The 21,576-nt window shown below is 45.6% G+C and overlaps 1 protein-coding gene across 1 annotated transcript; it reads left to right on the top strand.

Annotated features, from left to right (window-relative positions):
* The first annotated feature begins 477 nt into the window (after positions 1-477).
* Positions 478-4,475, top strand: LOC131402759 (ral guanine nucleotide dissociation stimulator-like). The gene is made up of 5 exons (XM_058537315.1): positions 478-535; positions 1,016-1,085; positions 2,706-2,774; positions 3,199-3,273; positions 4,258-4,475. Exons 3-5 carry the CDS (start codon positions 2,736-2,738, stop codon positions 4,381-4,383), a joined length of 240 nt encoding a protein of 79 aa, XP_058393298.1. The 5' UTR covers positions 478-535; positions 1,016-1,085; positions 2,706-2,735; the 3' UTR covers positions 4,384-4,475.
* Positions 4,476-21,576: the final 17,101 nt, after the last annotated feature.

Here is a 21,576-nt window from a genome sequence, read left to right on the forward strand (position 1 = left end):
GGGACCTGAGCATGACGGCCCAGGACAGGGCCAGGGTGGTGGGGCTCTGGATCCAGGTGGCCAAGGTAAGATGTGGGAGGCCCTGGGAGCCCCTCTCTGGAGTCGGGGGAACTGCCTCTTCTCCTTTCTCAGCTCTCATGTTTGAAGTCCGTGGTCTGAGCCTTTGCACAATCCTTAGGCCCCTCCTGCCAGGCCTCGATGACCTGACTCCTGGTCCCAGTGGTGGGAAGCTCACCCCTTCCTGAGCTCCTTTCTTGGCTTGAGCTGAAATCATCCTCCCTGGAAGTATTCCTCATCAGGTTCCAGCTGTGCCTTTCCCGGGTCCCTGAGCTGCTGTCTCATCCACGATAGGAGATGTCAATGAGGCGACAGAAGCCACAGGAAGCAGGGCTCCAGCTCCCCCTCACAGCTCATTCTCTTCCCTTCCCCAGGAATGCCAAGGCCTGAGGAACCTTTCCTCTCTCCATGCGATCCTCTGGGCTCTGGAGGGCCCCTCCATTCAACGTTTAAAAGAGACGTGGAGACAGGTGTCCAGGTGGGTAGACCTCTCTCCATGCGAGCACCACCTGGGTGGACCAGACACCCCCCACAGGGCTGGCATTGCCCTTCAGTCAGCTGGGAGCTCCTGGGAGACAGCAAACCCTGGGGATAGGGTCTGACCTGGTTGGCAGGCTTCAAGTCTTTCTGAAAACTTAGGACAGTGGTTCTGCTTCAGGAATCAGTTTCCCTAAGTGACAGATCATGGCTTGAACCAAATTGAAGATTTTCAAGTGTTTGCAGCAACAGAACTCTCTGTCCACATGAAATTAAGACTATTTAAAACACATCTGCTGAGAAAATAAGAGAATGGAGGCCCAAGGTGACAATAGGAGAGCCCCCTCCCCATTCCCAGACACCTTAGGGCTCAGAGGACACAGTGAAAATGCTTATCCAGGCTGTCTGGATCTTCTGGGTTTTCAAACAAATGGGATTTACCCTCAAACCACTCCACAGTGTTTCTTTTTTCCCTCCTCAGGAAGAACTGTCAAATACTTAAAAACATCCTCCAAACATGCCACCGGGAGAGCAGGAAGCTTCTCAAGGAGGTGAGTGGAGGCTGGAGAACTGGAAGGATGGGAGGTGAGGTGGGGAGGGACCAGGCAGGATGTGCTTTGGTAAGTTTTTCACTTAAGGTTCCCCGAGAAATAACGGTCTGTCTTGTCCAGCTGGACGGGAAGCGGGGGGTGTGAGCTGCAGGGGCAGGTGGGGACTGTTTGGGGCAGGAGGCCTTGGTCACGGGATACAGTGGTGTCGCCTGGACTGTTCCAAGAGATGAGGAGCTGGCAGAATGAGCAGGTGTCTGGCTTCCATGGGAACCCATCAGCTGGCCCTCATCATCCTCCAGGCTGGTGGGTGGATGGAGTGGGTGGGGGTTCCTTTCTTCCTAAAGCAGCCCAGTCTGTCCTCAGGAAGCCAGGCCCCTGCTGCTCCTTCTGTCTTCACTGCAGCTCGCAGGGGAGGGCATTCTGCCTGTCCCAGGGATGGGCACTATGAGGTCACACAGGTCTTGTGGACACAGGGGCTGCACAGCCTTGGGCCAAATGGTGGATCTGGGACAGAACTGTGTGCTCTCTGGGACTGTGCACTCTAGCCCGATTTTGGTCACTGCTGACAAACCAGTGAGTCTCCCCCGGTGCCTTGTCGACAAGGATACGCCCCAGATGGCAATGAGAATTATCGAGGAACCTACAGATTCTTAATGGGCCTTCCTGACAGATTCTTAATGGCCTCCATCAAGGCCCTGGCAGGAGGTGCCTAAGGATTGTGCAAAGGCTCAGACCACAGACTTCAAACATGAGAGCTGAGAAAGGAGAAGGGACATTAGAAGTTTCCAAGCGAAAAAGGATGCAAATGTCACCGTTACACAGTGCCGTGGTCACCCCCTACACTGTCACTCAGATGTGGCACACGGAGGTCCCCTTCCTGAGTGAGTGAAGGAGGAGTTCTGTGCAGGGACTATCCTGAGGGGATCCTAGGGAGCTGAGGACTTTGGCATGGCCTCAGGTCCAGCCTGGTGTCAGAGAATCCCAGGGGGCTGGAAAACACAGAAGCCACTTGCATGGGACCCCGAGACACCTTGTGCCTCTCCATCCATGGCTCATGTTGACTGAGGGCCTCAACACACCCCGAGAGTCCAGAGGACAGGACATTGGTCTGAGGTGTGTCTGGAGGAGGAGTGAAGGCCGGGGGCCAGGGCCTCTGGCTGGGAGGGGGAGCGGTCTCCTCTGTGGGCCCCTGAGCAAGTCACTGCCCCTCTGTGGGCCTCGGTCTCCTCATCTGGGAAATGGAGGGAGATGATCTGTGGTGCAGGCCTCACAGAGGTGATGAGGTACAAGGGGGAGAGGAATGTGCAGCAGCTTTGTGCTCCTCCTCCTCGAGGGGGGAGGGGACAGCACTGGTGACAGTCAGATGACACTGAGTCCTCAGGGGACCCTGGGAGGCATGGGGAGTCCTCCTCACACTTTCCTGATGAGGAGAGAGGCTTAGGGGCCTGGACAGGCCTGAGGGCACAGAGGAGGGAGTGTTGGAGCTGGGAGGGATCTAGAATCAGGGCACCCTGGAATGGGAGCAGCCATAGACACCAGATATCCAGGGTCCAGGATCAGGGGCCTGGGAGACACGGGGAATATAGCATGGCCTCCCTGAGCCTGTCCTTGACCCTGCAGGAGGTGATATCTGTGAGGGCCACCCTGCAGATGGACCCCCAGGGAGCCCAGGAGAGACAGCAGCAGCAGGTGAGTTGGCCTGAGGGGGAGGATCCAGGTGCCAGACGAAGGGTCACTCACCTCACGGCTGGAGGCCTCCCTAAGAGAGGGGTCCCTCCTCCTCCAGCCCAGCTCCAGGAGCCAAAGAGCCTGAAAGGCCTGCCCTGGAAGTGACCAGGAGGAGGCCTGGGAGGGCTGGGCCCAGGATGGGTTAGGGAGGGGAGGGGCAGGGACCACATACCCTGGGATTTGCCAAAAGCCGCCCCTGGGAGGTGACTGGGGAAGTTGGGTGGTCCTGGAGGGGGTAACTGGGGGGAGGCCGCTGAGGGTCCTAGGCTGTTCTCTGTGGGAGTCTGTGGTGGGCAGGAGGCTGGGGTGAAGGGATTTGGGGGAGGGTCCATGGGGGCACCTGAGAGGTGGGACTCATCTCACCACTCCCACCCTGATTTCACAGGGTGTCGTCCCCTTCCTGGGCATGTTCCTCTATCACCTCAAGCTGCTGGACATTGGGATGGCAGATGATCTGGAAGTGAGTGAGCCTGGAGGTGGGGCCAGGGAGCAGGATCCTGAGGTTTGGGAGGCGAGAGCCCTGCACTGGGACCTGAGTTCTCAGTACATGGCAAACCTCCTCTCATGAGAGCCCCATAGCCACCCCTGGGAGTTGGGGAGTCAGTCCCATCTTAGCAATGCGTGAATAGATGCTCCGCATAAGCCCCCCACCAGTCTACCTGGGCTGGTGAAGCTCATAGCTGCCTGCCTGCAGAGCTGCAGGAGGCTGTGTCTGAGATGGATTCAGCCTCCCCCTCAGGCCCTGCCCCTGGGGGAGTGCCATCAGCCCCTGCAAGTGAGGAAGCACTTCTGTGTTCCAGCTGTCCCTTCCTCCCTGAGGCCTCAGTCTCCCCGTCTGTCATCAGAGAGGGTGTGCTACAAAAAGTCTCTGGCCTCAGCTCCCCTGTCCCTCCTGCTCTGGAGCCCAGAGCCTGGCCCAGTGTCAAGTTCTCTTTGTGGAAGGTCTGCCCTCTGCTGGGCCCTGACATTCCTGCAGCCTGAGAAGGGGTGGGATGGGGCTTGGTTATGGACTTAGGGGGCTGTTTCTGATGGACATTGGCTGTCTCCCTTCCAGGGAAATTGGGTCAACTTTCAGAAATGGTGTGAGGTGAGCAGCTATGGGAAGGGTGGGGATGTGGAAATCAGAGACCTCGCCTGGCAAGACCTCTCCTGGCAAGACTTTCTCTGGCCTCATCCCTTGGGTCTTACATTTATTGGGAGAGTCAGATCCACAAAGCTGGGAATCCCATCACGTTGGCGGGTGCGGGAGGGGCTGGCATCAAGGACACCTTCCTGGATGAGGAACTAATTCAAGCCAACTGTGAGGACAGGCAAGTCCTGAATGGAGCGGGAAGGAAGGAGGGTTCCCGAGTGAGCACAGACCCCAGACCAGATCCTCACTCCGCACAAGTCCCTGGCAGCGTTCCCCACCCAAGCCCTGTCTGCATCCTGTCCTTCCTCCCAGAAATTCAAAGTCATCCGGAGGATCCAGCTGCTCCAGCAGGCTGCAAATGCATATAACCTGGAGCTCGACGAGCGATTTGGTGCCTGGTTCCAGGCCATGGAGCCCATCAGTGTCCATGAGAGGTGAGGGGACAGGAGTTGGGTGAGGGCAGGGCAGACTCTCTCTGATGGCCAGCTCCAGAGCCTGTGGCCTGGCTCGCTGATCAGCCACAGAACTCGTAGCGTGGTGACCCATGGGGCACCAGCACTCAGCTGCTGGCAGGCTCTGGGAGGGGCACCTGAGGTGTGGCTCCTGGTAGCTCACAGGTCCACTCTGTCCTGTAGCTACTGGGTCTCCTGCCAGCTGGAGCCCGCACACCAGAAGGCGAGCAAAATGCGGCTCTTCATGAGAAGGAAGAACCGGACATCAGGGCCAAGTGAGTGTTGGGACCAGGAGCGACTGAATCCAGGGGCACAGTACAGCTTCGGGCTAAGCATGGGACTGGATCCCAGCTCCAATACTGACCAGGCCTGGGACAGGCCGCTCCCCTCTCCTCTCTGGGATTCAGTTGCATCCTCTGAAATGGGTGATGCTAAATGATGCCTCCTGCATCAGGGACAAACGGGGTGCTGTTGATGGACTGAGCACTCGGTACAAGGCTTGGATCAGAGTGTTGTGGGGCAGGGAGTTGTGCCATGAATCTCAGGAAGGATCCCCAAAATAGTCTGTTTCTTCTCTTCAGCCACCATGCCCTTGGTGATGAGCCGTCACACTCTGGAGACCACAAGTGCAGCTCCTCCTGACCAGCAGGGACACTGGGACCCTCGGGGTGCACCGGGCCAGCTCTTCCCACCCTGAGTGAACGAGGACATCCTAAGACTTTCCTTGGTATCCCCTAAAGCCCCAGAGGGAGGGCACCACCCCCTCCAACTCCCTGACATCTCCACGCCAGCCACTGTTAACCCATTGGGGAGGAGTGATATTATTTCTTTAATAGTAAATGGTAGATTTGACTCTTACGTTATATCCTGTTTCTGTCACAACCTGGGTGTTGTGGTGTGGTTATTTCACTTCTTCTGCTCATGTAAATGAGACACAGAATCTCACTTTCCTCCTTGAATTAAGAACTTGTGTATGGTCACAGCTTATTGTATGTGGGAGAAGGGAGGAGGGCCAGCCTCCTCCATGGCTACTGAATGAAACCCTCAAGTCCCCCTTCCTCAGAGGACAGGTGCATTTCAGTGTGGTTCACCTGGGCCAGGAGCAGAGACAGCCCCTCAGATCTCCTTGGATGTAGAGGTTGGAGGGACTTTCCCAGGCAGAGCAATAACCACTGAAATGTGGGTGTCTTTCAAATAGCACTTACCAGGACCATGTCCTTCCCCAGGACAGTGGCTGTCTTTCTACAGCTTTCCAGCTAGAAGGAATGTTTTTTGCTTCTCTTCTTGAGGGTCTTTGATCAGATATTGGAACTTGCCATTTTCTAATCAGTGTCTGGATTTGCATCAACACTAAATGAGGAAAAAATGTAAAAAGATAAAAGTTTGCATGTGGAACGGACAAGGACAGAGGAAGACCGTGTGCAGATGGACTAAGGGCCGACAGGACATCCCCATCAGGCCGCCTCTAGGGCTCCCTGTTCACCCTTCGCCTAGACTGGAATCCTCCTAGGATCCTGGCCCATGCCCTTGGAAGTCCTTTTCCCGCTTGTTTCATGTCTAGAGGGAAAGACTCATGATGCAGCTTTTAAACCTACAACAGGACTTTGTTCTATAAACGTCACTGTTCCCTGTGAAATAGGATTTCCAGCATCCCTGCACTTCACTGTAGGATTCTTTTAGGGTAGAAATTCCCTAGAAGGCCCCCAGCCTCTCTGTCATATACATCGTGGCCATTCCTCCCCAGTTGGGCCTGATGGGTCAGGGGTGAGCTCTGGTTTGCCAGGACAATAGACCTTAATCCTGTCCACGGAATGACCCACACCAGCCCTTGCTGCCCTGGGTGACATCTGGGCCCATGAGGTTCTCAGGTCCATGGTCTCAGCCAATCACTAGTTTACACACTCAGTCGTGTTGTTACTGACTTGTCCCAAAGGGGCAGCTTCGCCTGAGCGCATAGAGCACGTAGCCCCTGGGACGGCTGTGTTCTTTTCCCCAGTCTGTGCTGTGGTTATATGGATTTGTGTTACAGGGATGTGCAACTTTCCTGTTGGGAGTTTTGAAAGATGAGGCAGGAGAGGGGCAGGTATAGAAGTGGGTCCAGCAGGGGAATGCCACCAATCTTAGACACCACAGACACAACAGACACAACCTTACCAATTAAAATACTGAAATGCTCCCCACGTGGGTGGTGAACAGACACTGCTCAGAGCTCATGCCGAGAACCCACCCGACGACCTGCACCTAAAGGGTTAGCACCCGGCATTTTCAACATCACAACATCATGCCCTGGAAACACCCTGTATGACAAGGGCCATTGTCTTGAATTCCTTGATACTTCTTCCCCCTCCTTTCTGAAGGCTGCAAGTGTCACCCAGGGAGGCCTTTTCAGTTCAGCCAGATGCAGAGTAGAAATCCTGGTTCCCACAGCCCAGGTCCTTCCTTTCAGGGCACTCCCATCCAGGAAAGAAAGAATTCACACATCGGTGTAGACACACAAACACACACACTCATATCCCACCCAAATCCCAAGATGCATGAACCAACAAGAGATTAAAAGTGACTTCAGAAACAGATCAACCAATTGCAAAAGAAGGGTTTCATTAAGATCCTGACTCAAATAAAATGTAAAACCAGGAAATAACCTTGAGAAAACTGGGAGACTTTGGATACTGACTAGATAGTTGATTATCCGAATGACATTTTTATTTTTGTGTGTGATCATGTTATTTTGTTTGTGTTCCAAAATTCCCTCATCTGTACCAGAAATGGAAATATTTACAGCTGAAATGATGCGCTCTCAGCCATCTCAGCTGGTTAATTCTTGGGGTCTTGGTGTGAGGATAAACAAAGCCAGATGGTATACGAGTTGACAATCTTTGAAGCAAGTAACAGATTCACAGAGATTGATTTTTCTCTACTCTGAGATTTAGAGATTTTTGAAAACCTTCAGAACACAATTTTGATAAAAATAGTATACTTGCTGTTCACATTACAATGTTACAAATTAAAACCTCACAAATATAAAGGAATGCTTCTCCTTCCTGACCTAAGGAAGCTCTCTCTCAGTCTGGCTTCTGTGAATGACCTGATGATGCCACCAATTATTCACTTATCACATGTTTGTTGAGTAATTCCTATGTGCTCTGTGCTGTGTGCAAGGCGAACCCATTTCCACGACTCTGGATCTAGTGTGGGAAGGAAGGCAATGAGCCTGCTGCCAAGGTTCTCTAAGTGGAAAATAATGCCCCCAGGGGGTATGCTCATTCTGGAGATTCCAAAATCAAAGCTACACAAGTTTGCCAGGTAACAGATAAGAGATACTTAATACATGATATAGAAATCACCTATGTCTGAATTACCATGTGACAGTGAAGAGAAAGATTGATGTATTTTATGTTGTAATTAGATGCAAATTCATAGTGCTGGCCCCTGGCCGAGTGGTTAGTTTGGCATGTTCTGCTTTGGTGGCCCAGGTTCAGTTACCAGGCACGGACCTACAGTACTCATTAGCAGCCATGCCGTGACGGTGACCCACACACAAAGTAGAGGAAGATTGGCAACAAATGTTAGCTCACGGTTAATCTTTCTCAGCAAAAAAAAAAAAAACAAAAAAAAACTAATTAGATGCAAAATCATAATAAACATTTATGGCATCGGGTTTAATATACATTAAAAGACAAATCTCATTCAAGTAGGTATCATCTCTTCATTGAGTGTCAGTTCTAGAAAAAACAAATCTAAGTTCAAAACACTAATTCCTCAGCTACAATGATCCTCTCAATTTTAATATAAAAAGGAGAAAACTCATGGTAAATAAAAATTGAGGTTTAACATGAAACGTCAAGATCACGATGGATGTTACAAAGAGATGCTGTGAGAGTCAAGCCTGTCTCATGGGGAATTTCTCAACGGCACCACTCTCCTTTTCTTCAGCACCGATGTTGCCTTCCTCACTGTGTTTTCAGGATGCCTTTCTTGGCTCCTTGCTCTCTCTGGCTCCCCGGCAATCTCGTCTGTCCTTGAGGCCACAGTCAGTCTCTCCCATGCTTTTCTTCACTTTCTGTGTCTGTCTCCTGATATCTCTAGAAGATGCCCGTTGCCTGCAGAGGGGCTGTGAGTGGCCCAGACCCATTCCTGGACTCATCTCTGCCCAATATGGACAGTGGCCCTGGTGGGCTCAGGGCTGGTGTGCAGATCCCTCGGCCCTAGCATGGTCCAGAGATTCACATGGAGCAGCCTGTGCGACTGTTTCAAAGGTATTTGCGACTCCAAAGAACTTAAGAGTTCTCCTTCACTGCTGCAGGCCTGGAGTCCCTGCAGTCTACTGTATCCACAGACTTGCTGGGGCTTCTCCAAGGTCTCCTCCCACTGACTGCATCTGACCTCACTGCCAGGATGGGAAGTTAGTCCAGTAACTGGCCTCTGGAATATGCAGCTACTTAGGATTCAGGTGCGTAGAACTTTAGTTTTCTGATTGGGTTTAGTTTCTTGGTCTTACTGTTTCCACTATGAAGTCTGGGCATATTTTTTGAGCTTTCTCTTTCAGAACAAAATAAAATGTGAACTTTGAACAAAATGGAGGATGAAGACTACCATCCACGGAGAACGTTCTCAGCTCATGTGGATAGTCCACCCTCCTTCTCTCCCTGAACACATGTGTCTCAAATCGCACTGTGCATCACAATCATTGGAGGGTTTTTAAAACTCAGAGTGCTGGACCTCAACCCAAGTAGGACTGGGGAAGAAACGGAGAATCGTCATTTCTAAGAGGTGATGTTGATGCTGCTGGTACAGGGACCACACGTGGAGAACAGGATTCAGTGACACCATCAAGCTGATGTGAGACAAGGACAGAAAGCTCAAGGTCATTATCCAGTGTCAAATCCAGACCAACTTCCCTCCGCCATCTTGCTTCAGGATATTCCTCTCCTCCTCTCTCTGTCATGGTCAAATACACACATGCCAGTGCCCCACAGCCCACTGTTATTGGGACACAGTGTTCCAAGGACTCCACAGCTCCTTTACGGCCTCATCTCTAATGAAATTATTCACTATTCCATCCTTAGTCATTCACTTCCACACCCTGATCCTATCTTCACCCAAAATTCTCCTGCTCCCAAATCAGTAACTCAGAAACACCATATTCCCACCACAAATTTCCACATTTCCACTTTTGACACAAAGAACTCCCCTCTAAGTAACCATTCTTCGAGAAAGTATATTACTCCAGTAAGCATATCTTCACAACCCCCTTGCTTCTCTTCTCCTACTCCTCTCTATTAATCCTGCATTCCACAGTCCATCATTTCAATCATCCACTGACCATACTCGCAGACTCCTTATTGCCATTATATCTGCATTGCAAGCCGCCCACTTCAGATGATTCCAAATACCTGCCATGCCATGTTGACACTTGCACTGAAGAGAGAATGCACCAGGAGCCTGTGGATCCCAACAGAGAATCACAGCCACCAATGGACCTATATGCATTTCTCTAATGCTTCCTGAATGCTCTGTCAATTTCTTTCCATTTCTCAAGTTCCATAAATCTCTATTTTCTCCTGACCTACTCTATATTTCACACATAACTTGTTAACCATCAAACAAGAACTATTTCACTCTCTAGTCATCAGATCTACAAATATTCCTCATAAGGAATTGATTTATCACACGTTTTCTGTTGCTATATCCAAAGAAATTTCTTTCTTGCGGAAACCACTCTGATTTTTATCTCATTCTTCAATTTCAATGACATTATGCCCTCCACATTTGTTGCAGTTTCCATCACTTCCCTACTGCAATCATCCCTCAGGTTTCAAATATGCACAAATCTCTACCATCTACAAACCAATCCCTCATCCAGCATTCCTAACAGTCCTCACCCCCCATGCCCCTCCTCTTGTCCTCCTGCCAGGGATCCGCTGTGAAAAGTTCACATATATCCAAATGCCTCTGTTTGCACAGTGCACACTCAAGCCCATCCCCATTCTGTGGATGCTTCTCTTGCTAACCTCACAAGCCATGTCTCTTACCAATCCACTGGGGACTTTTCATGATTTGTCTGACATGCTCTGCAGTAGCATGTGACCTTGTGGACTTCAACGTCATTTTAAAAGCCTATTTGTCCTTGGGATCCACCACCCTACACTGTCCTGCTCTTGCCTGTCTGAACTTCCTGAGGCACTTTTTGGCTTCTCTTTATGACCACCCCACAATGACTGATCCTTCCCGGAAGTCAGCCCTGCTCAGACACCTGTTGCCCATCTGCACCCTCCTGGGGCAACACCATACATTTCCCCTGCTTCAAATACCACTAATGAGCCAAATATGTCCAAAGAATCAGCAGAGACCTAACTCTGACCCCCAGACCCATTTATCTACCTGCACACTCACGGCATCAGTGATGACTCAACTCACAATGACCAGGTCCCAAGTTGAGCAAATCACTTCCCCAAAATAATTTGCTTCTCTCTCAGTGTTCCCAAACTCACTTGTTTGTGCTAATAATGCATCTAGCCCTGGGTGTCACTCTGGACACTCTGGCACCCCACACTCACATATCAATGAACTACCCATCCACCCTCCTGAATCTACCTACAGGTTATCCACTTTTGAATTATTTCTAATCATCTTTCAGATTTCATACAAAATATCATTTCCACACAGTGAACTCTCCTACTCTAGTAAGCCAATTTATAAAACTCCATTTTTCCTCTTTGTTGATTTTTTTTTCTATTTTAGTTATATGTGCATTATTATCTATTTCTTTCAAGATTTAGTTCTTTCTCACTAAACTGGATACTCCATGAAGACAAGACCAATATGGATTTTCCAAATTTTCCCACAATAGTGTTCACATATGGCTTTGCACACATAAAGGGCTCACATATATTATGTGTACAATATATATTTTATATTTATATACATATAAAATTGAAACATTAAAAATTCACTTCCTGAAATATTTTAAATCCATCCACTTAACTACTCTTATGCAAAGACACCACCTTTAGAGTGGTACACTGCAGTAAATTAGCAAGAATAGTTTAAGATTCCAAATCCTTTCTCCTCGTAATAAAATCATGAGATTCTAGTCACAGTGATCTGTTTAAAATGCAAAAGTGATCAGTTCATCTTAACTTTTATATCCCCCATTTCTGTCTTCAGCACATATTTCTCCTGTTGTCTTATCATAATTATTAATGTTACCCTTTTCATTCCCTGATATGTTTCAGTTTGGAGGGAAAACTATTTGGTCATTCTATTTTTAGAGCACTTACTACATGCAAAGCTTTGATATGAAACTTGTGATCTACAAAATAACTAAACAGACCGACTGCCCCTGTTTGATTTAGTCTTAGTGGGAGGAAAGAGATAATAAATGGCAAAGGATGTATAACATGCCATGTAGAAATCACTGCTGTGATGAACAATAAGGCAGAGAGTGAAAGTTTGAGCTTCAGCACATTTTCAAATTACTTGTGTTTGTGTGTGTGTGTGTGTGAGCGCTCATGTGTGTTGCCTGGATGGGAAGAGTTGCTTCCTCCCGCGGGGTTGGAGGAGCCTCCTATGCCTTGGGAAATTTCCTCCATGTGCACTTAATATGCACTTTGTTATCCATGTGTATTAGTCAGGATTCTCTAGAGAAATAGAACCATAGAATATATATAAACATATAGAAGTGGAGATTTATTGTAGGAATTGGCTCACAAGGTTATGGAGTTGAGAAGTCCCACAATCTGCCATCTGCAAGCTGGAGAACAAGAAAAACCAGTGATATAATTCAGTCAAAGTCTGAAGGCCTGACAACAAGGACCTCTGACGTACAAGTGCAGGAAAAGATGGATATCCCAGGTCAGGAAGAGACAGTGGACTCAGCCTTTCTTTGCTTTTTGTTCTATTGAGCCCTCAACAGATTAGATGATGCCCACCCACACTAGTGAGGGTGGGTTTGTTTATGTAGACCATGGAATCAAATGCTAATCTCTTCCAGAAACCTCCTCACAGACACACCCAGAAATAATGCTTCACAGTCCAGCTGGGCACCCCTGCAGCCAGTCAAGCTGACACCTAAAATTAACCATCACATCATGGCTTTATCCAACCAAGACCAACAGAGATATCACAATGTGACCTATGTCATTTCAATTTTCCAGAACACATGTTAAAGAAAGTAAATACAAACAGATGAAACTGGATTTTACAACATTTTTATTTAACCCAAGAAATCTAAATATTATCATTTCAAAAGGTAGTCCACATCAGTACAAAGAACAAGATACTCAGGTTTTATGCTCCCTCTGTCTTACTGTTGAATTTCAATGAATACTGGCTACTCATATAACTTAATATGATCCAATTTATAATTTTCTCCTACCTATTTTAGCTTTATTGTATCAAAAGGAAATCATTTTCTCCTTATTGTCAAACTGCTCTATCTCTTTTTTAAAAAATTAAAGCTGTATATTGTGTTTATGTTAGAAATGAAATTAAAAAATTAAGTAATTAAGAAGGATTTGATTCCAGCAAAAGGCTGGTTTACTAAAACGGAAGACTGTTCAAGAGCAAATCTTCCAAGAAAACCACAGGGTCAATGACATTGGAAAATTCAGGGTAGAATTAGAATACACATGGGATGTGATTAAAAGGGGAGTAGTGAGAATGTGGAGAGGAATTGATATCAGAAGTGAAAATACACAAGCATGTTCCAAGTTGATGAAAGACATCAATCTACAGATTCAATTAATTCAACATTCCCTAAGCAGAGTGACTACACAGGAAATATTAATGAACTGAACTATGGTCTAAAAACCAAAGTTAACGTAAAGGATTTTAGGGACTATAGATGCCAAATAAGCAAGAAAAAGGCCAACTGGTGATTTCTAACCATAAATAAAATAAGATAGACATCAACAGAGCAGTATTTTTTAAATGCTAAAAGAAATCTCATGTCAAACCAGAATTCTACACCCAGCAGCAACAGTGCCCCAAATAAAGATGTCCTAGAAAAACTTAAAGTGAAACTTTTGATTGTCAGCAGCCTTGAATTAGACAAAATACTGGAGTGCGTTATCACACCCAAAGGAATATAATCTCAGGTAGAAAACCAGGAACGGAGGAAGGACTGAAGAGGAAAGGAAAGGATAATTTATAGATAAATATAAATGAATTTTATTTTGTGAAGTAATTCTAGAAATCTCTCATGGAGATTAAAATATATGTAGAATAAAATGCATGAAAACAGTAATACAAATGTCAGGAAGGTTAAAAATAGAATTGAAAGTGTTTAAGTTATTAGCATTTGAGGGAGCTGGTAAAAGTAATTATTCTCATTAGACTGTATTAAAGATTCAGGATTTAGCCATTAGTGCAATTACACAAAGATTTCTATATGATTTCAACTAATAAGTTTATAGACAAAATAATGGAATAATAAAAGAGTTAAGTCAACATCAGTGAAGTAAAGAGAGTAAAGGAACGTTAATTATTCAGGTCAAAGGGAAGGGAAAGAGTAAGACGGTTGAAATAATTACAAGTTTACTGGTAATTACCTGAGATGTAAATGCACAAAGTACTAATTTATTTTTAATGGCTGTGTGATCTATTCTAGAGACTTATTAATAAATATTTTGGACATTCTTTTATTGATAGATGTTTACACATTCTCTATTTTTTCCTATTAAAACATATGTTGTATGGACATTTTTGTACATATAAACTTCCATTCCTATTTTTACAGAAAATATCTATAGTGGAAGACAAAAGAAATATTAAAATGTTGATAGAAACTGCAAATACCACCTCCCCACACAACTGTATTAAATTTTTTCATCTACCAACAGTATCTGACAGTGTCAATAACCCCACATTTCTCTGTTTATGTATAAAGCTTTAGGAATCGCTCAAATCCCATCGATAAGAGACAGGAAGTCTCCTCTGGATTATCCACTGATTGGATTATCCACTCCCTCCATAAAAGGGGAATCAGAGGCAGAATTCACTGCATTTTCCAGCAATCCACGGGCTGTCTGCACATCAGGAGTGGGGTCAGCAGGACAACTCTGCAGCCATGGAGGAACCTGCATCGGCCTATTTTCCAAGCCAGCCTGTTCTGGTGAGTGTGGAATCCATAGGGACAGCAAGAGTGTCCATTTATACACTTGGTCCTTCTGTGAAACCTCTTTAAGTGAGCAGGCAGTAGCTGTTACTACAAGAAGATACCTTATTGAAAGTTGTTTCCCAGGTGTCAATGTTTGTTAAGTAATGTTCAAGGTATTGTACTTATTTGTATAGAGAGCTTTCTTGGGATAATAGGCCAGACCTTTGTTTTGTTTTGTTTTTACCCAACAACATCACTGGGAAGTGGAAGTAGTATTCGGCTCTGCACTGTTTACATTGTTCCCTTCTCTGGAAAAATTTTTACCCACAATGTGATTGGTCTTTTTTAAAAAATATTCAGTTCTGTGCTCAAATATCACCTCATCAGTTAGTCCTTCCCTAACCTCTTCATCATCAATAATTGTAGGTGGGCCGGGCCCGTGGTGTAGGGGTTAAGTTTGCGCACTCTGCTGCTGGTGGCCTGGGTTTGGATCCCGGGCGCGCACCAAGGCCCCACTTGCCAGGCCATGCTGTGGCGGCGTCCCATATAAAGTTGAGGAAGATGGGCACAGATGATGGCACAGGGCTAGTCTTCCTCAGCAAAAAAAAAAAAAGAGAGAGAAGGATTGGCATGGATCTTAGCTCAGGGCTGATCTTCCTCACAAAAAAATAAATTAATAAAATAATTGTAGATAATTTCCTTCCCCTTTATCCCTCCTTACCGTTCTTCCTCCATCTCTCCCTCTGTCTCTCTATCTCTGTGTAGCCCTTACTGTTTATCACAGGATCTAATTATACCTAACACTCTATTAGACATTCATTAGTCTCTTTATTAACTCATTCCTCTCACCAAGATTAAAATAAACAGAGGCAGTCATGTTTTTAAGTTAAATTCTGGATCATGGGTTTTAGTACATAACTTGGCTTATAATAGGTGCTCTATAAATGGGAGGACCAAATAATTTTCCCTCCAAACTGGGACATGTTGGAGAATGAAAGGGATCGTATTAATAATTATGGCAGGACAATAGGAATGAAGTGAGATTTATGACTTCACTTTTAAAAAGGATCTGAAGACAGAAATGAGTGATTGTAAAGGAAAGGTGCACTGATTAGGTTTACATTTCAAATAGATTATTGTGACTAGAGTTTTATAATGGATTACAGAGAGAAAGGATTTGCAATCGTAGTGATAATTTATTGCAGTATATCACAAAAGAGATTATATGCTTGTATAATTGTAGTTGATGGAATTTGTTTGAAAACATTAGAAAGTATCTTTTGGAGTTTGAATAATTTCTTTCGATAAATATATTGAGCGTCTTCTAAGGGCAAAGCAATGTGTGAATACGGCAGTGTAACACATTACAGTCCACATTAGTCTTCAGTTCATGGAGTATCCAATTTAGTGAGAAAAACACTATGAGAGAAATAGATGATAATACACATACAATTAAAAAATTTAAAAATTAACACAGAGAAAATGTGACATTAATTTTGATGGCTGGATCAGGAAAGGTCACTCTGTGGAAATGTATTTTGTAGGAATCTGAAAGGTGCTCAGGAATTATTCAAAAGGGGAGAATATTTAGCTGGATTTAGGAGGGTGGATGGATGGTTCATTGATGTACGAGTGTTGGGTGGCAGGGTGTCCAGAATGACGCTCAGGTGTAGACAGGATATTAGCACCAACAAGTGAGATTAGGGGACCCTGAGATATGGGTGATTATTTGGAGAACTGGTTGGATCAACTTGGTACCTGCTCATTGCAAGCTGGTCATCGAGTTATCACTGATGTGGTGAGTGGGCAGATGGGTATTTGGGTCTCAGGGTTCAAGCCAGATCTGTCTGATTCTATGGGCATTTCGAGTTCATTAATGGTATGTGAAGCCAGGGAAATTGATGGGCTGGCCTAGAAGAGGGTGTGGATGTGTAACAAATGTGAGAGCAGGATTGACTTCTAAGAAGCATCAATTGTGTTAAGTCCGATGGTGGAGACCAGATTAACAGGGAGGAGTAGGAGGAGAGAGGAAGAGTCAGGGGAGGAAAAATGGTTACTTACAGTGGATAGAACTATGTGATGGGAATATGGCATGTGTGAGCTATTTACGTATGTACAGGAGAATATTTGATTGAAGATGGGACATGGGTGTGCAAGTGAAGTGAGCATCAAATTGTTGAGAGGAACGTGATTTCATTAGAGATGAGGCACTGAATTACTATGCTCTGGGCACACAAGCACCTAAAAATAGTCCTTTCTGTCCGTGACTCATATCAGTTTGGCGTCCCAGAATCTAGTTCTCAGTGTGAGGTGCCTGTGCCAGCAGCATCAGCATCATGCGGGAACACTTAGAAGTGCAAATTCTTGGCCATCCGCAGGCCTACTTGGGTTGAGGTCCAGCAATCTGTGTTTTAACAACCCTCCAGATGATTGTGATGCACAGGGCAGTTTGAGAGATATTTCTCCAGGATACAGGAGGGTGGAAGATCCAAATGAGGTGAGAAAATTCTCCATGACTGGAAGTCTGCATCCCACATTTTATTCACATTTCACATTTCATTTTGTTTTCAAAGGGAAAGCACAAAAGAAATATGATTCCCCAGACTGCAGAGAAGAAAAGACAGGTCCATTTAGCCAAGACCAAGCGGAGACATCGGGCAAGGTCTACACTTCCTATAAGACTCACCAGCTGCATTTTCAAGAGGCCAGTTACAAGGATACCTTCCCACCCTGGCAACGAGGTCAGGTACAGTCAACGGGAGGAGACCTTGCAGAAGCCCCAGCAAATCTGGGCATACAGGAGACTGCAGGGTCTCCAGGCCCGCAGCAGTGAAGGAGAACTTTTAAGTAATTTTGATATCACAAATACCTTAAATATAATTGCACCAGGTGGTCCAGGTCAATCCCTGGGCTGTGTTGGTGCTGGGTCTCTAGACCCCAGCCTCAAGCCCACTGCCACACAGTCTTCAGACTGGGCAGAGATGATCCCAGGAGTGGGTCTCGGTCTCCCCCACCCACTCTACAGACAGCCCATAACTTATGGAGACATCCGCAGACAGAGTCAGAAAGTGAAAAAAGCAAGGGAGAGACTGGCTGAGGCCCTGAGGGCAGACAGGTTTGCCAGGGAGGCAGAGAGAGCAAGGAGCCAAGAAGGATGTTCTGAGACCTGATGGAAAATAGGAGAAGGTCATGTGGAAGAAGCCAAGAAGTGTGGCCCTGGGGAAGTGGTTCCCCATGAACAGCCCCCAGTTTCACTCGCCTCATTTAATGTCAACCCCACTTCTTGCTCTGGACTGTGATGCTTTGTCATTTTATAATTGTACTTCATTAAACTCTTTTGAGAGACATAAATGTGAAGAGTAGACTGTTGTGTGGGTGAGAGATCGTGTTTCATGTGACAGGAAAGAAGATCTTTACTTGTCCTGGTTTACTGCAATTTCTGCTTACCATGATTTTTATTCACTTCTATATTAAAGGTAATTTGGCCTAAGGGATCATTTAGTGTTTTTAGTTATATTTTTTTAGAATACTTGCACTCAGGAAAAGAGGATACCTATTGTAAAGAGCTTATTTTTTAACGTTAAATTAATTTGATTCCATAAAAGTCTTACTTTACTAAGCTTGATTTTATATCTCATTCTAACATAAGTTGTATCCTTTTTCTTTTCCAAATGCTAACCCAAATATAAGACATTTTTATATAATTTAAGTAGTCCTTAGACTACCTGTTACAGCCTTATCTGTTACCTAAAATTACCTCGGTGATTTTTTAAAATAGAGTTCACCTTAGATTCCTAACAAGGACAATGCTGTCTGGGAGCATTTAGCGCTGAGAGAACCTTGGCAGCAGGCTTGCTGCCTTCGCCTTGACACTAGGTCCTGAGTCAACGAAACTTGTCCACCTGCCCACAGAGTCGGGCACATCGTAATTATTCAACAAATATGTGATGAACAATATTTGGTGGAAAAAAGGGTCAAGTTACAGAAGTGAGATGGTAGGACTCTTACTGGGTCAGGAGGGAAAAGGACTGATGTGGTTTTGGAAGGATCTGGGATTTTCTGGACTTTCTTGAAGAACTTTGATAGAGCAGTCTTAGCAGTCATGGGCAAGGAAGCCTATTTCAGAGGGTCAAAGAGTGACTGAGAAACAGAAGGGCAGAGAGGGAGTGGAGGTGGACAGCTGTGCCTTGTGCCTCCTGACAATGGCCTCTGGATTTAACACAGTGATGGCTCCCTCCCAGAGCCCACAGCTTGGTGTGGGGCTGACTCCTCCCTAGGACTAGGGAGTTCTAATTCCTCAGTGTGAGCTACTCTGCATATTCCAAAACCCCCGATGTCCTAGGACAGGGGGTGTCAAATGGCCCTCTCTGACCCTACAGGATCCAGGCACAGGACCCTTTATGGGACAGGAAGAGGATCCGGGTATACACGGGGTTCTTACCTGCCAGACCTGGAGTTCTGGGGAGTGGAGCTGAGTGAGGTCACAGCATAGGAGCCGCTGACAGGGTCTGAGTCCACCTGGGAGGAGAACAGAGTAAGAGTGGCTGAGGGGGATGGTCAGGAGAAGACCTGCCCCCTCATTTGTATGCTGCATCTCTGTGCTTGGTCACAATCTACTCCTCAAGTCTCATTACCAAGAGCTGATTTCTTCCCTCATTGCATCTTTTCTTCCCTCGTACATTCTGTTAAATTGTTTTAGGTTAACGTCAGTTGGGTTTTTGCTCCAATACCTTTAAATTATTCCTGACGAATTCGTAGATGTAGACCATGATTTCAGTGAGTTACATTGAAAAATGAAGGTGTTCACATGTGATAATTGCAGACCTGAGAAATTTAAATGATGGCATCGGGCGTGGTCCATGATCTTCAGGACATCCATATTAGCCATGTGACAATCAGAATTTTTAAGACAAGGTACCATTAGGTTTTGATGGTTTGAGTGAGAACAAAGGGGAGCCCTACAATTGATTCAGTTTATCAACAGCAGAGAATCCTCCCTCACCTCTTCCAGCTCCTGGGGGTTCCTGCTTCCCTGTCTTGTGGCAGCAGATCTCCAATCTCTGCCTACGTTTTTCACGTAACCTTCTTCCCTCCATGTCTCTGTGTCCTCTCTTCTTCTTATAAAGACACCAGTCATTGAATTGAGGGCCCCCCCTAAATCCAGGATGAGTTCATCTGCGGATCTTTAATCACATCTGCAAAGACGCTGTTTCCAAATAAGGTCACTTTCTAAGGTTCTGGGTGAACTTGAATCTTTGGGAGACGTTATTCAACCGACTACATCACCTACCCTCAAGTTGAGGTTGGGAGCTGGCTCAGGCAGATCTGAACATTAACAATATTAAAGGAGTTGTTTTCACCAACAATATTGGAGTTGTTTTCCTCAAAAGTACTTGATTCAATGTAATAAACTTAAAAATCATAATTATTTGAAATCGTGATGGTGATTCTTAAATCATATGCAAGAGAAAGTTTACAAAATGAAAGAAGAATTTTTGAGAACCAACCACCAAACAAAATAAACAAGATTGAGAAAAAGGACAAAGTGACATATCAAAACATTTCCCTAGTTCCGTTAAGAAAATCAGCAAATTAACGTACTCACAGAACCAGTCTCTCCACTGAAGCAACCATTCAGTTGAACAAAACTTGACAGAATCAAGTGTTTCAGAAATCGAAAATATAATAAAAAACTTACAGCATCCAGAGGAGTGATTAATGAAGGAAAATGGGGCTGAATTTGGGTAAGAAAGCACTGTGGTGTTTTTGGTTAATGCCTACCCGCTGACATTCTCTGGTACCGCGGAGGATGTGAAGATGGGAGCCAGAATCCTTGCATGGCTCCCTCATGCCAGGAGACAAATACTAACCTGCTTCTTCAAATAGGGTGATTCTGTGACTGGGTGGTAGTGATCTGTCTTTTGGGTCCCTGAGGGACCAGCACAGAAGTTGACAGGTATTTCTCCCCCTCAGGGTGGAGGGACTTTCCAAGTGTTGTCATTGTCTGATGAAAGACTTAAAGATCTATGCTACTGGGCCAGTAGCATACTGGCCTGGGCCAATGGCTGGGGGAGGAGACAGACATAAAAATCTGGAAAGGAGGCATCTGAGGAGGAAGTTTTTTGGGGAATGAAAGCTTAGAAGGGCCACTGCATCTACCAGGGAAGCTGGAGTGCAATGTGCACGCCCAGGATTGGATGGGCGCTCAGACAAGACCTGAGAAGACCTGGGCTTGCACCTCTGGCAGATTTGTGGGCTCCATGCAGGTAGGGGGTGAAGTCTAAGGTAGAGCTACAGGGGACCAGCTGCAAACACTGGAGAAATTTTAATTTTTTCTTTTTTTAAAATGTGTTCTTTTGGATACTTGCATTTAAAGACATCTCTGTCAGTTCACTTGCTGATTGTTAAGATAACTGAAAAGAGATTTCAGTGACCACACACATCAAAAAACATAGTCTTTGTAAAAATAGTTTGAAAAGTCACTAAACAAAAGGATGACTGCAGCTCATAAAAAGTCACAACAGCAAAACCTGGAGAGCGAGGAGAATCTGATTCTCACAACAACAACACTGTAATACGGAAAATGTCCAGTTACCACTACAAAATTACAAATGATATGAAGCTACAGGAAAGTATAGCTGGTTCATATGGAATAGAAGGAAATTGACAGAAGTTTTTCCTGAGGAAGCCCAGGCATCAGACTCATGAGACAAGGACTTTAAAACAACTCTCTTATATTTGCTCAAAGGGCTAATGGAAAGTAGGGATAAAGGACCAAGGAAAATAAAGAGAATGATGTCTCAATTCAGACAGAATATCAATAAAGAGATAGAAATAGTAAAAAGAACCAAATAGAAATAATTGAGTATTACCCCTGCACTTCTCCCACCTCCAACCTTAAACAACCACGAATTTACTTGCCTGTATTTGACATTCCATGTAAATCGAATCATATAATAAGTGGTCTTCTTTGACTAGATGCTTTCACTTCGCAGGTCTTCAAGGTGCATCCATGGTCTAGCACGTGTCCTTCATATCTTTATGGCTGAAGAACATATAATATACAGAAACACGGATCAC

This window comes from Diceros bicornis, unplaced genomic scaffold (assembly GCF_020826845.1).
Source record: "Diceros bicornis minor isolate mBicDic1 unplaced genomic scaffold, mDicBic1.mat.cur scaffold_256_ctg1, whole genome shotgun sequence".
NCBI classification, from domain to species: domain Eukaryota; kingdom Metazoa; phylum Chordata; class Mammalia; order Perissodactyla; family Rhinocerotidae; genus Diceros; species Diceros bicornis.